Source organism: Poromitra crassiceps (assembly GCF_964638095.1).
Source record: "Poromitra crassiceps genome assembly, chromosome: 10".
NCBI lineage: Eukaryota > Metazoa > Chordata > Actinopteri > Beryciformes > Melamphaidae > Poromitra > Poromitra crassiceps.
Genome location: NC_139631.1, coordinates 28,799,358 through 28,812,099, shown reverse-complemented (window position 1 = coordinate 28,812,099; position 12,742 = coordinate 28,799,358). Strand labels below are relative to the sequence as shown.

At 42.3% G+C, this 12,742-nt stretch overlaps 2 protein-coding genes across 2 annotated transcripts; one reads left to right on the top strand and one right to left on the bottom strand.

Annotated features, from left to right (window-relative positions):
* Nucleotides 1-1,045: 1,045 nt before the first annotated feature.
* On the bottom strand, nucleotides 1,046-10,262 carry zcchc8 (zinc finger, CCHC domain containing 8). Its single transcript, XM_083643832.1, has 14 exons — nucleotides 10,090-10,262; nucleotides 9,498-9,540; nucleotides 9,349-9,423; nucleotides 8,302-8,398; nucleotides 8,154-8,225; nucleotides 7,881-7,984; nucleotides 7,185-7,250; nucleotides 7,005-7,065; nucleotides 6,792-6,919; nucleotides 6,538-6,680; nucleotides 6,286-6,401; nucleotides 6,013-6,099; nucleotides 5,475-5,580; nucleotides 1,046-3,585 (listed from the first exon to the last, which is right to left on the bottom strand). The coding sequence occupies exons 1-14, from the start codon at nucleotides 10,259-10,261 to the stop codon at nucleotides 2,375-2,377; spliced, it is 2,481 nt and encodes an 826-aa protein (XP_083499958.1). The 5' UTR covers nucleotide 10,262; the 3' UTR covers nucleotides 1,046-2,374.
* Nucleotides 10,263-10,469: 207 nt separating this feature from the next.
* Nucleotides 10,470-12,084, top strand: LOC310784363 (uncharacterized protein; the record flags this gene model as incomplete). The annotated part of the gene is made up of 4 exons (XM_083645374.1): nucleotides 10,470-10,589; nucleotides 10,789-10,918; nucleotides 11,006-11,139; nucleotides 11,231-12,084. The coding sequence occupies 4 exons, from the start codon at nucleotides 10,470-10,472 to the stop codon at nucleotides 11,993-11,995; spliced, it is 1,149 nt and encodes a 382-aa protein (XP_083501500.1). The 3' UTR covers nucleotides 11,996-12,084.
* Between the last annotated feature and the right edge of the window lie 658 nt (nucleotides 12,085-12,742).

The following is a 12,742-nucleotide window of genomic DNA, read 5'->3' as shown; positions in this document are numbered from 1 at the left end:
AAAATGACCCCCAAGGGTCATAACAATATCAGAAATGAATTCCACTCACCACAATCAGTTGAAATAGAGGTATTACATGTGTATATACTCTCAAGAACAAAAAAGTTAGATTTTCATCCTGGCCGATGGCAGCCATATTTGATTTGGCCATAGCAAAATTCGTGCCACTGTGGCGGACAAGCACCTCTGTGATTTTTCATGTTTAGGGACCCATTGACTGAGTTCAAGTGAGAAATTCCCCCAACACCAAATTGCGAGCAGGTCTACAGGCCAGGTACTGGATTATATGGAGTCTACGGACTGAGTAGGTTTGACACTGTAAACGCGCAAATAATCTGCCAAAAGTTTTTGCTACTGAGGAACATTTTGCATTATGCTGGCTATTTTTGTTAAAATCATAAATCTTTTCACTCACGTTTTTGTACTAAACTTAACTATAGGACTAAACTAAAATATATTTTGTATATTATACACATGGTTTCTCATAAAAAGTAGAAAACGTTTTTATTCTTTATGGATAAAGTTATCAATAATGACATCACAGTTGCTCGGGTGACATCACAACTGAACCACCTGGTCGAGTGACATCACTTATGACATCACAGTTGCTTGAGTGATATCACTGATGACATCACAATTGTGCGCTACCCCGTGGAGAGATTGTCATGCATTTTCAAGGAATTTCAACAAATTTAAAATCTTGATGGTTCATGCGTTCAATTACTTTTCTAAATGTGTTTCTACTCATTGATGGTGCAATATGAAAAGCATGGCTTTCTGCATGCCAAATTAATGTCTCCATGGGAGGAGACGAAAACAACTGTCCCAGAATGACACCACTGTGCTGCCTCTCCAGGAAAAATTAAGGCAAATCATGTGATCCACTTCAGTACTGTCTGAAGTGATAAATGGGCAACAATGGCTGATGAGCAGCATCCAGCCCCTGCAGAAGAGGATTAGGCCTACGTGGAAATGAATTTGAGCTCTGAGATCAGGTTTCAGAAAGGTTTCTTACTTTATTCTCAGAATTCTAACTTTTGGATTATGTATGTATACATAGTATGTATGTATTCTCAGAGATTATTCTGGATGTTTTCGCATGGCCCTAACAGACCGTTTCATCATTCATGTTGATCTAATACAACCTAATTTAATCCACAACAATAATAAAAAGACCTGCTTCACTTTATTGCTTGCCATTTCAAAACCCATACTTTAAACTAAAGTATTTCATTATGTCTATGCACTTTAGACATTTCAGTCAATATTTGAGAACATAAACAACTAGAAGCTAGAAACCAGCCCATATAGGATTACTGTTAATTATTTCAATTAATAATGAACGGAGTGCCTCAAACTAGGAGTTTTAGATCAAAATGAGTTTTGTCAGTGATTTCCCAACAGTTGTAAGTCTGGTACTGTGCCAATGTTGTGTATGGAGCCGCTTCAGCATTGTCTTGCCGATCTTTAAGAGGGTCTTGGCCACATTGTTTCCAGCTTTCAGAGGCTTGTTCATTTTCACAAATCTAGACTGAGCTATCCAAGATGATAGGAATACAATGCAACTTTTTTAGAATAGATTTTCCTTTAAGCACATTTACAAAACTGTCTACTTCCAAAATCAGTATGATATATGCAATATGAATCACTATCAGCAACAGAGCTGACTGCAGATATGTACAGAAAGGCCAACATGCTCTCTGAAGAACATGCTGCCAGGCTACCCGGCATGTACAGTATGTTAAGGTCTGCTGAATAGAACTCAAAATCGACTTTGCATCACAGGCTGTCATGCTGTCAACTTACATATTCCAAACACTCAAAGAGAGACTGGTTGGGTAGCAACAAAAATCACTTGTGTACCCTGCAAGATGGGTAATGTCAGGTGCATCCATTATGAGCAACCCATTTCTACCCCTCAGGTCCCAAACAACAGTACCATTTACCATGGCTGTCAGATTAAATCAAGCATATTGAACAGAATACAAACAGGTTTACTTGTAATGTTTTTAGAGCAAGCCCACCTGGGACAAAAATAGAAAATGACATATAAACACTAAGATCTCATGATTAAAACAGATGAAGACCATTTTACAAGATCTTTACAATAAAAAAAAATACTATGAGTAAAACTAGTGCTACAAAAATCTGTGACTTGTTCAAAACCTCCAAACTTTAGCAGGTTGAGGCATCCTTGAAAATGCCCACTGCCTCCTTGTTTCTTCACAGATTACATCAAAATGCATACACGGCATAAACATTCAGCTTGGTGTAAAAAAAGAAAGAAAAAAGAGATGGACTGCTCAAAAAAATGAAATTCAACTGCCGTATTTATACAAGAATCCCTGGGTTTCAATTCAAGGTGTTACATTTCTTACTTTTTGTTTTTGGCTAGGTTTCGAGGTGAACTTTTTAGTAAGTCTCTGATCTTAAGGTATGTCCCTGTGGCTTCGGCAACTTCAGTAAATTCTGGTGTATCTTCGAAAGGAACAATTCCGGCTGCAAACTTGCTCCGATGGGGAACTGCTGCTACCATCTCGACAGACTGAGGTGAGTTGCCACCGCCAGCTACTTGAGTCGAGGCTTCTGGACCAGGACTCAGAGGGCTGTCCTCTGGGACTTTGATTGGACCAGGAATCTTAGGGTTGTCCTCTGAGATTTCCATTGGACCAGGACTCTTAGGGTTGTCCTCTGGGACTTTGATTGGACCATGACTCTTGGGGCTGTCCTCTGGGACTTTGATAGGACCAGGACTCTTGGGGCTGTCCTCTGAGATTTCGATTGGACCAGGACTCTTAGGGCTGTCCTCTGGGACTTTGATAGGACCAGGACTCTTAGGGCTGTCCTCTGAGATTTCGATTGGACCAGGACTCTTAGGGGTGTCCTCTGGGACTTTGATTGGACCAGGACTCTTGGGGCTGTCCTCTGAGATTTCGATTGGACCAGGACTCTTAGGGCTGTCCTCTGGGACTTTGATTGGACCAGAACTCTTGGGGCTATCCTCTGATATTTCGATTGGACCAGGACTCTTAGGGCTGTCCTCTGGGACTTTGATTGGACCAGGACTCTGAGGACTATCCTTTTCAACTTCAGGTTTCCCCTGGTTCTCACTATTCTGACAGATGGTTTCCGCAGATCCCTTTGTGTCCATCACTTCCTCCGCCTCGCGGTCTTCCATTTCCGTTTCCGTGTCGACATGGGCGGGTGTGGACACACTAGACGAGCTCGGTGCAGGCGTTCCCATGGCAGGGGGTGTCTCGCAGTCGCTGTTGGTGGCCGTGTCGGCATTTTCAAGAGCTGCCCAGATCAGCCTCTGCTGCTCCTCTAGTTCCTCCAGAGTCAGGACGTCCTCCATCCCCTCCCCGGCCTCCTCAACCGCTCCCGAGGTACGCCTCCGCAGGGCTGGAGAGCCATTGGTCGGTGTGGGAGGAGGTGTACCTTTAGGGAGAGGTGGCGGAGTGGGAGTAGCGGGTGGTGTGCCATGGGGTAAGGGAGGAGGTGAACTAAAGGAGGGAGAGCCAGGGGGCAGCGGAGACTGGAACTGGAAGCCACCTGAGCCATGAGAACGACTGGGAGTTGATTGGTCTGGGGGGGAAGACACAAATAAAGTCACATAAAGTTAAAAATGTGAAGACACAAATAAAATCACATAAAGCTTAGAAAGTGAGTTCTCAGGTGTGACAAGGTCAGAAAATGATCACCAAGCAGAGTTTTTGATCACTATAAGCGAATTATTTAAACAACATGTGTATAGGAATGTTTTGGGACCAAGCTTTTTGATCAATATAAGCAGTTGATCACTATAACTGTGATCACTATAAGCAGATCCCACTGTATTATGTATCCATCTACATTACAGCTACATTATATATATTGAGACATACAATTAGAAGATCAGTGGACATCAAACCAAAGATAAAGAGTATTATAGATAACGAAGTCAACAGTTTACTGTGAACTCGAGTCATTCAGTGTCCTAGGGTTCACCATTAACAGGGATGAAAATATCTCCTGCTGAACCAGGAGAGCCCAACACAGGTTCTTCCTACCGGAATTCAGGAAATGAAGAAGTTCAATTTTCAGAACCAGTCTTGGTCCAATATGCATAAATATGCATAATATGCATATATGCAAATATGCAGTAATATGCATAAAATACACTAATCCACAGCCATGTTCTCCTCTGCCTCCTACTCCAAGAACAAGCTGCAACATGTTGTACATGACGCACAGTGGGTGAATAACTGTCTGCCGCCCTCCAGAGGAGGAGCTGCATGACAGCAGGGTGAAGAAAAAGCAGGGAGGGATTTACACTGCATTTACAGGAAGCAATTTGTTCAAAAACTATATGAAGACGATGTCAGTCCCTGAGATCAAGATCACCCACCAACTCGGCAACTTCTAACCAGGAGCTGTGTGTCCTGTGTACCTGGACGATCTCTGGACTCCCCCTCACCTCCATGTGACCGTAATCCTATTATTGCACTGTTCAGCCCATCCGATTTAGCACCCCAGTGATGTCTGTACAATCTCACTCCACTCATAACATATGCATACTGCCATTGAAAGCAAAGGGATTATGTTGATGCTTAGAACTTCCTTTTCAAACAATTAAGTGTAACGATCCAGTTGCTGGTCACTCAAAATCCCTGTTTACAGCTGGAACCATACTTTCTGCCTTGCTGTCCGAACGCACATGGTGACACAATGCCGAATGTATAAGTGTTAAGTCAATGTAGGAAAATGGTAAATGTACAAACTGACTGATCCATGTATTCGTCTCCACGGGAGGCAATTCAAGAGATTTTCCATAACATTTTTCCATCCACCTACTGGTTAATGTGCACATTCATCATATACTAGGTTAACTGTACTGTATGTATTGCCCCGTCAGTGTGCATAGTGACTACCGTATTTCCCCCACAGATGTGATAACTTGACGTCTTTTATAATCTATTGGCTATTGTATGCCTTGCACTGTCCTCTTTCAGTTAAAGTGGTGTCCTGTTATCCCTGTACCATAGGTGCCTCTCAGTGTCCTTAAGTCAGAGGTTCTCAAATGTTTTTCAGCCAAGGACCCCTTACAAGATAGAAAATATACCAGGGACCCCCTCATTCTGATTTGTGATTTTGGGCTAAGCTTAATTGTTTCCACGGTATGGTAATGTGCTTCACTTTTAAATTGATAGGTTTGTTAGATTAGAATGTAATCCATGAAACATTTTAGATTTAAAGCATTCATTCATTCATATTTTCGTTGAACTATGAAGCTTTTCCAAAAAAACAAAAACGTTTTATTTTGATTTTCCTGAAAACTTTTCGCGGACCCCCTTTGCAAAGTGCCACGGACCCCTAGGGGGCCCGGACCCCCATTTAAGAACCACTGCCTTAAGTCACTGTGTTCGCTGATATCAAGACAAATCCCCTAACAGTTATTGTACGCTGTGAATAAAGTGACTCCGACGAACACCTACCTGAGTCAATATCCATATCTGAGCTGTGAGGACTTGACCTTCTCTTCTTCTTTTGCTGCGGCGTGGAGTCAGATTCATGTGGTCTCTTGTTGCAGATGGCACCAGGCTGTGGGGAGGAGAGAATACAATTAGACACATACTAATTGGACAAACAATACCCTAGGCCCTAAATGCTCAAAGCATTTGAAATCGTTGCCCAACTCTCAGAGCAAACAATTCAGAATTGCAGAGTATAGGTGTGTGTGTGTGTGTGTGTGTGCCACACTTGAGGGCATTGCCCCATAACAAAAAAACAAGGATAATAGGAGTATTAGTGTTGAACAGGTAAGTTCCACCTGTCCACCTGATTTTATAAACAAGGACATTTTGTATGTTGCAGGTATGATGGGATTACTTTTCTTCTTTATGCCTATTGCTCCTTCTTTATGGGACATAGGCCAATGACAACAGTTCTATGATAGGATTGTCAGATGGGAAAGAAACGTGCATCGTGTTTTAGGAGGAGAAACCCAACCACCGAGGGGTTTCTGATAATTACCATAGGAAAATTGTTGGACAGGTAGGCGGCGAAGTTGTGCTTCATGTGGTTGTGCTGCATTGGAATGGAACCATATTGCATGTATTCCTAGAGGTCAGGAAAAATGAGGGAGACACTTGGATTAACAGACAGATGCAAAAGCCACTTTTCCCATTTTAAACATGCCCTGCCACCGGAAGGCACCTAAATATTTCAGACTTGAAGAATAGTGTATAGTGCCGTTATGACATTTGACAACATTTGAAAATATGATGCGCTCTGATGGAGACTTACATCCTTCGCTTTGTTTGGTGCAGGCACATTGAAGCCTGGGAAATCCACCAGTTTGGAAACATCATAAGATACTTTTTGTCCATTGGTATCCTCAGTTATATTTCCATCAATTGAAACTACAAGAGAGCAGAGAGCAAAAACAAAGATGCAGCTCAGTGCCTATACATTTCAAAGGAATAATTATGTTTGTCGGCAGTTTGTACCAGGTGGACCTATGGCACCACAAAGTTCTCATCTTCATTGAAAACAAACCTGTTCCGTCATATAGCGTTAAGCCAGAGTTCTCCATCTCTGCATCTTTGAGCCAACCTGGTGGGTAGCCTAGCTGCCTCATCCGGTAAATCAGCGGAGGCAGGGTGTTGACACCAACTCCCAATGCCGTCAACAGTTCCTCACTGTTAAAAAGCACAACAGCGTACGAAAGTTGGGAAAACAGTAACTTAACTTGTTACACAACATATTGCAAGTGACCCAATTGTTGGGTGAGCTATTACAAATAATCTTGCCTCATTATTCCAGGCTTGTATTTCGCGAAGCGCTCCTCGACTTCGTCAGCATGGTATCGCGGGCCGCTCTGGCTGCTGTTTTGAGAAAACTCTTTTCTTCTTTCGTTAATTTGGGCCTGGTCTTTTGGCTGGGAAAGCAATCATATACAAATAAGTTCTGACTTTAAAAAATGCTATATTAATACTACTAACAAAATTATTTGTCATTCTTACCTTGGGACAGTCTCGTAGCTGGTGGCCGCTTAAGCCACAGTTGAAACACATTGACTTGGGTCTATAATGAACAGATCAGTGACAAACTGTCATTATTTAGAAATATGCCAAACAGCTACTCGACAAAGAGACGTAGAAATACATAAAAGTACATAAAGCTTCCTTTACTCCAAGCCATACCTTTTATCTTTCATTTCTATCTCTTGTCCATCTGTGCCAATGACCTGGCTGAAGACCTGCTGATAACTTTGCACCAATTCAGGAAGTTCAGTTCTATCTTGTTTGTGTAGAACACAGCATCACAGTCATGACCTCATCTACTTTACTTCTCAATAAAATCCCTGCTCAAGTGCTGCCTGTCATTTTAAAAGCTGCAGTATGCAGTTTGGAATGTAAACGATACAAAGGGTGGGCGGTCACAGACCAGGGGTGTAACAATACACGTATTCGTATTGAACCATTTAAGTATGAGGCTTTAGGTTCATTATGCCATGCAAACCGACTATTTTTTCACTGCTGAACAGTGCAAGTCTTCTACAAGGATATCACGGTGAACTGTCGTATCGAACCGTGAATTTTGTGAACCGTTACACCCCTATTCCAGACACACGTTTGTTTAATGTAACCATGAAATATTGTTAGTTGTTATTGTTTGACTCAATAGTCAAAATTAGTTATTTCAAACCAAAATAATAATGAAATAATATTGCCTACTGCAGCTTTAATAAATCTACAAGAAAAACATGGAGACGTTTCCTAGAAGAGATGATTCTTCTCCCTTGACAAAACCAGTCTGCACAGAGCAAATGACTAAACGGACTGCAGTTATCCATACAGAGGGAATGTGCGGTCTCTGTTTGGCAATCTTAAAGATACGCTGGAACTTCCCATCCTTCTGTCAGCTGGGGGTTTTCATTCAGCAGAGGTTGTCCAAGTTTATCAACACTGAAAGCAGTGAAATATAACACACTTCCAACCACCTGCGACAGAAAAATAAGAAAAGCTTTGGTGGAATTACCTAGCAAGTAGGCTGAAAAAGTCATTTTTACATTACCGGTAGATTGTGTCAACACAGCAAGCTGTAAAAGTATCAAATGCTACTAATTTTTAAGTGTTTGACAGCAAACCAGATACAGTATAAATACTCACTGTGAAGGCCTCTGTCTTTGTGCCACTGGAAGACTTCACCTGCTGATCTTCCTCCATAACAACAGCTGCATTCTTCAAAAAGCACAGACAATATTTAGCTATGTTATCATTTTAACATCTCATAATATATAATATTCTGGATGAATACCTGAGGTTTCATTTGGAAGGAGGAATTGTTCTTTTGATTTCCTTGGTGCTTCTGAATCACACTGCAGATACAATCTTCAATTTCTTGACGACATTGCCTGGGGGGAAATTCTTAGTTAAAATTAACTACGTGGGTGGTGTAATAATAATAATAATAATAGATTTATTTTATATAACGCTTTTCAATGACCCAAAGACGCTGACAATATGGGTACACAGAACACATCTGTGGTGGCAGTGTCTGTGGCAGTGTTAGTCACGATTGTGAGGTCATAAATCAGTACGTTAGCATTTGAGCTAACACGATTGTAACAAACTATATCCAGGATGCACATTGCACATGCAACATTACTAATCTGATTAATATGACATGGTTGGGTGATGTACCCCATCAAATTAATATAGCGGGCTGTTTTAAAGCTATAGAGCAAAGTTTCTGGTGTCATTCTGAATGGAAGAATTACTCAATTTGAATATGAAGAATATAAATGTTGGTATAATAAACTTGGATTGGATTACCAATCATTTTCATCAAATTAGTAGCTATAATTGGGAGTGATGGTGTTACAGTAGGCTACTCGTGGAAGTGCACGGTCACAATCTGGCCCTCTGGTAGCGAGGACATTTTTTTGTGGCCCTCTCTATCAGCAAAGTTGCCCATCCCTGCTATAAGTGGTGGGAGTATAGGGAGAAGAAGACGAAGGGTTAAGGGGAAAATGTAGTTTCTCCAGAGTATTGGCTCTGTCTGTGGTCGTGTCAGTCACAATTTGTGATGGAAGTGATGTCATCAGTGATGTCACTCGAGCAATTGTGATAATAAATCCTTCCTGGCTGACGCTATATAAGTGGTGGGAGTAGAAGTAGGGAGAAGAGGACTAGGGTGAGTTAAGCGGAAAAGGTAGTTTCTCCACGCCAGTCTCCACCCTAGAAACCGAGCGTGCGTAGTGCGTGAGATTTCTAGTATTTAAATATTTACAATATTCGCAATAGTAATCTCCAATGCAGATCACAATTGGACAAATAAAGCTCAGTGAGGGGAAACACTTACTTTGAGATGATATTGTTTCTATAAAGGATCTGAAGAAGAGGCCCATCGATGTTGCCATCTTCAACAATGACATTGCTGTAAAGGTGGGTGACAATTAACGTAGGTGTTTTTTTTTTTTTTACCATATTGCACATTAAAGTGGTATTTACCTGGGTCTTGTCAGGATGTTCAATTTTCTTTTCAAACCCTTATGTGGTGGTAAGTTAAGGAAATAGACTGAAAGACTACCAAGATAATTATCATTCTACAACAGCTAGTTCAAGTGGAGTAACTTGATTTAACAGGAGGTAACGCTATTTCCATAAGTTTTGGTATCACTCCGCTTTACGGTTTCTGTGTTGCAACACTTTGTAGATGAATAAGACAAAATATATAATTATGTTGTCTAAAATTAGCCTACTTGATATAGCTAGATATTGAAAAAACATTTGTATAAAAGCAGCAGTAAGACTGTAAGGTTAACATATCAGACTGGAGGTCGTTTTGTTAACTGCACGGCTGTGATGATCTACAACCGAATCACAGCCGCGCTGATATTATTATTTAGGTCAGTGGGCTATATCATATAGTCCACTGACCTAAATAATAATAACAATAATAATTACAATAACGGCTCTCCCTCTCGTGTGATATTATACATTTGCATTATATCTCTTGGCCTACATCAAGACTACATGAAGCGGTGGCAGATGGCTATCGGCGCTAGCTAACGAGCTACAGCTAGCACAGCGCAAAGGATATTCTCCTCTATCAGTCCCTGAATAATGTCCTCGCACTCCTCCAGCCTGCCCCGGAGGGGGCCGGGCTCTTCCAGATCTTCCTCTTCATCTGTGAAGCGAATGTGTGTTGGGACAGGAGCGGTGTCATCTAGTTGTTCAAACAGTTCACTGTCGCCGAAATCAACCTCAGCCATCTTTGACCAGCTCTGCGCCTACGGCAGGACGGGTTCAGAGGTCAAAACAGCTACTCGCGTTTTTCATTGGTCCTCGTCATGTGACGTTGTCATAACCAGGATGTAATCTGTAAACAAGAAGCTTGGGCACTGTAGCTGTTTTGTTGGTTTCCATTGGCATTTGTTGCTAGTCGTCTATTCCAGTGTTCCTACAGGACTGTTCCCAACAATGTCAAGTTGTTCAACTGTCCACTTAACGTTACCACGGTGCGAAGGAGGCGCACGGAAGTTTCGCTGTATTTACTTGGTAAATCGAACCTCGTTCAGGCTAACAGAATGTCCTAACAAGGTGAGTCAGGTTAAAGGACCACTCCAAACCCGCATTGTCCCCCCAAAAATATGATATTGCCAACACACTACAGATAATCTAGTCTAGTGGATGGGCAAGGGATTGTGCAAATACCATAAAGTCTGCAGATGTCAAAAGTATATTTATTTCAAGGTAGGACCTCGAAGTAATCATATGTATCGTCCCTCCTCTGTTTCAGGATCCAGTGGTTCCTCTCTATTTAGGAGCTGATCTCTTCTCTAATACAGACATTCGTACAGAGAACCACCCCAGATACCATGCCAAGTTTGCCAAGAAAGGATTGGCCACGAAAATACAGTTTTCCTCAGGTAGTAGAACCATAAATACACTTAACAAAGCTGCACATACACAGGCAACAAAGTGTTTACACTACAATGTTGTTGTTTTTGTTTCAGCATTCAGGTTCCACGGGCTGAAGGTACCCACTGCAAGTAACAGCCTCTGGTTCTACAGCATTCAGGGACTGTTTCGAGTTGCCTTTGAAATGTACAGCAAACAAGAACAGCTTGCCGTGCTGGATAACTTTCAGGTACAACTCACACTATGTAGGTTTCTTCATGTAGCTTTTGGTTAAATCAATCCCAAGATGTTTGATGTGCGGTTGTGTATTGCCTCTGTAGGACGTTTGGAAACGCCAGATAAACGACAGCCCTCTGAAAATGAGCTACAACCTCAGTGTGCAGCTCGACTCTGCAGACGTAAATATAACACTGGTGTCACACCCTCAGCACTGCCAAGTTCCTGGGAAATTCTTGGATGGAAGTGGGATTGACACTGGCCCCTGTGGTGACACCTCAGTAGATCATGATTACTGTACTTTCCCCAAGGAGAGCTTGCCAACAGAGCCTGTCCAACCAATTTTATCCACCCTGAGACATAAACTGCACAGCTTGGAGGAAAAACTCTTGGAGAGTCAAGACTGCACAGACGCACTGCTGGAGACCGCCTTGCTGCTTCTGGAGAACACTGATCGGTATGTGAACGGGGATCTGGAGGAAAAGGATGTGACAAAAACTGTGCTGGCAATGCTGGAAGCCAAGAATTGGGGTTCGGTGTATTCAAGCCCCCTGCTGAACTCGGTAGCACGTTGGCTTGGCCAGCAGTTTCACGCAGCCAACAGTAGCATCAGCCAGAAGGTGGAAGGCTTTAAAGTTCAGCATATTGAGCGAATCAGCGACCTGCCACCTGCAGACGAACTGGCCAGTGAGCTGTTCCCAGAAGCCATGCAGACGCTGCTGCTGCACTGGATGGGCCTGAGTGACGCGGCCAGCCTGGAGAAGAGGCGCAGCGAGTGTCCCATCCTGCTGCTCATCCTGGAGTTCGCAAACCACAACCTCATCACCGGCGTGGCTCATGTGCTGTACTCAAGTCTTATATGCAAATAGGAGTGGGCTTTTCATGAAGGCTTCAACCAGGCATGGTACAAAATAGTAGCAACAGTGCAGTCTGGCAACAGCAATGAAAAATGGGTTATGGGTCCCAAGCGTGGTCTGTGATGAAAAGATGAGGTCAAGTTTAGAAAAATCTCACTACAATGAAATGGCTACTATGAGGACCATCATCACACATAAATACAATTGGGCTCATTGAATCCACAAGTCTCAGCTTTCCAGTCATACCCAATTTATGCAATTCCAAGACGGTTTAGGGACCCCAGTATACAGGAATATTCAAATAGAATATGCGAAAATAATACATTTAAACTGCATGCAAAACACGACATGGTTTTGCAACAACAAAAAGAAGTATATGGGATTAGCATAAAGTGGGCATGTCTGTAAAGGGGATACACTCATTCCGATATCTTGAGGTGAGAGGTAAGGGGCCCCTTTGAAAATGGTCACACCAGTTTTTCCCTCGCCAAGATTTGGAGCGTTACTGAGCCCCTTTGCCGACAAGCTAGGTTAACATGGTTGGTACCACTGGATGCCTTAAACCTAAGGTCTTCTAGTTTCATATACCTTACCAGTATCTTCACTCTAGCTTTAAAAATTAGCCTGCTACAGCCTCTGAAAAACAGTCATATCGGCCACAGATTCAAATTTCAACTGAGGGTGCAAAATATTAAGAGGGCACAATGCATGCTCTTGCACCCTAGCATTGGGCCTGGCTTGAACATTAGCTGCAATCGC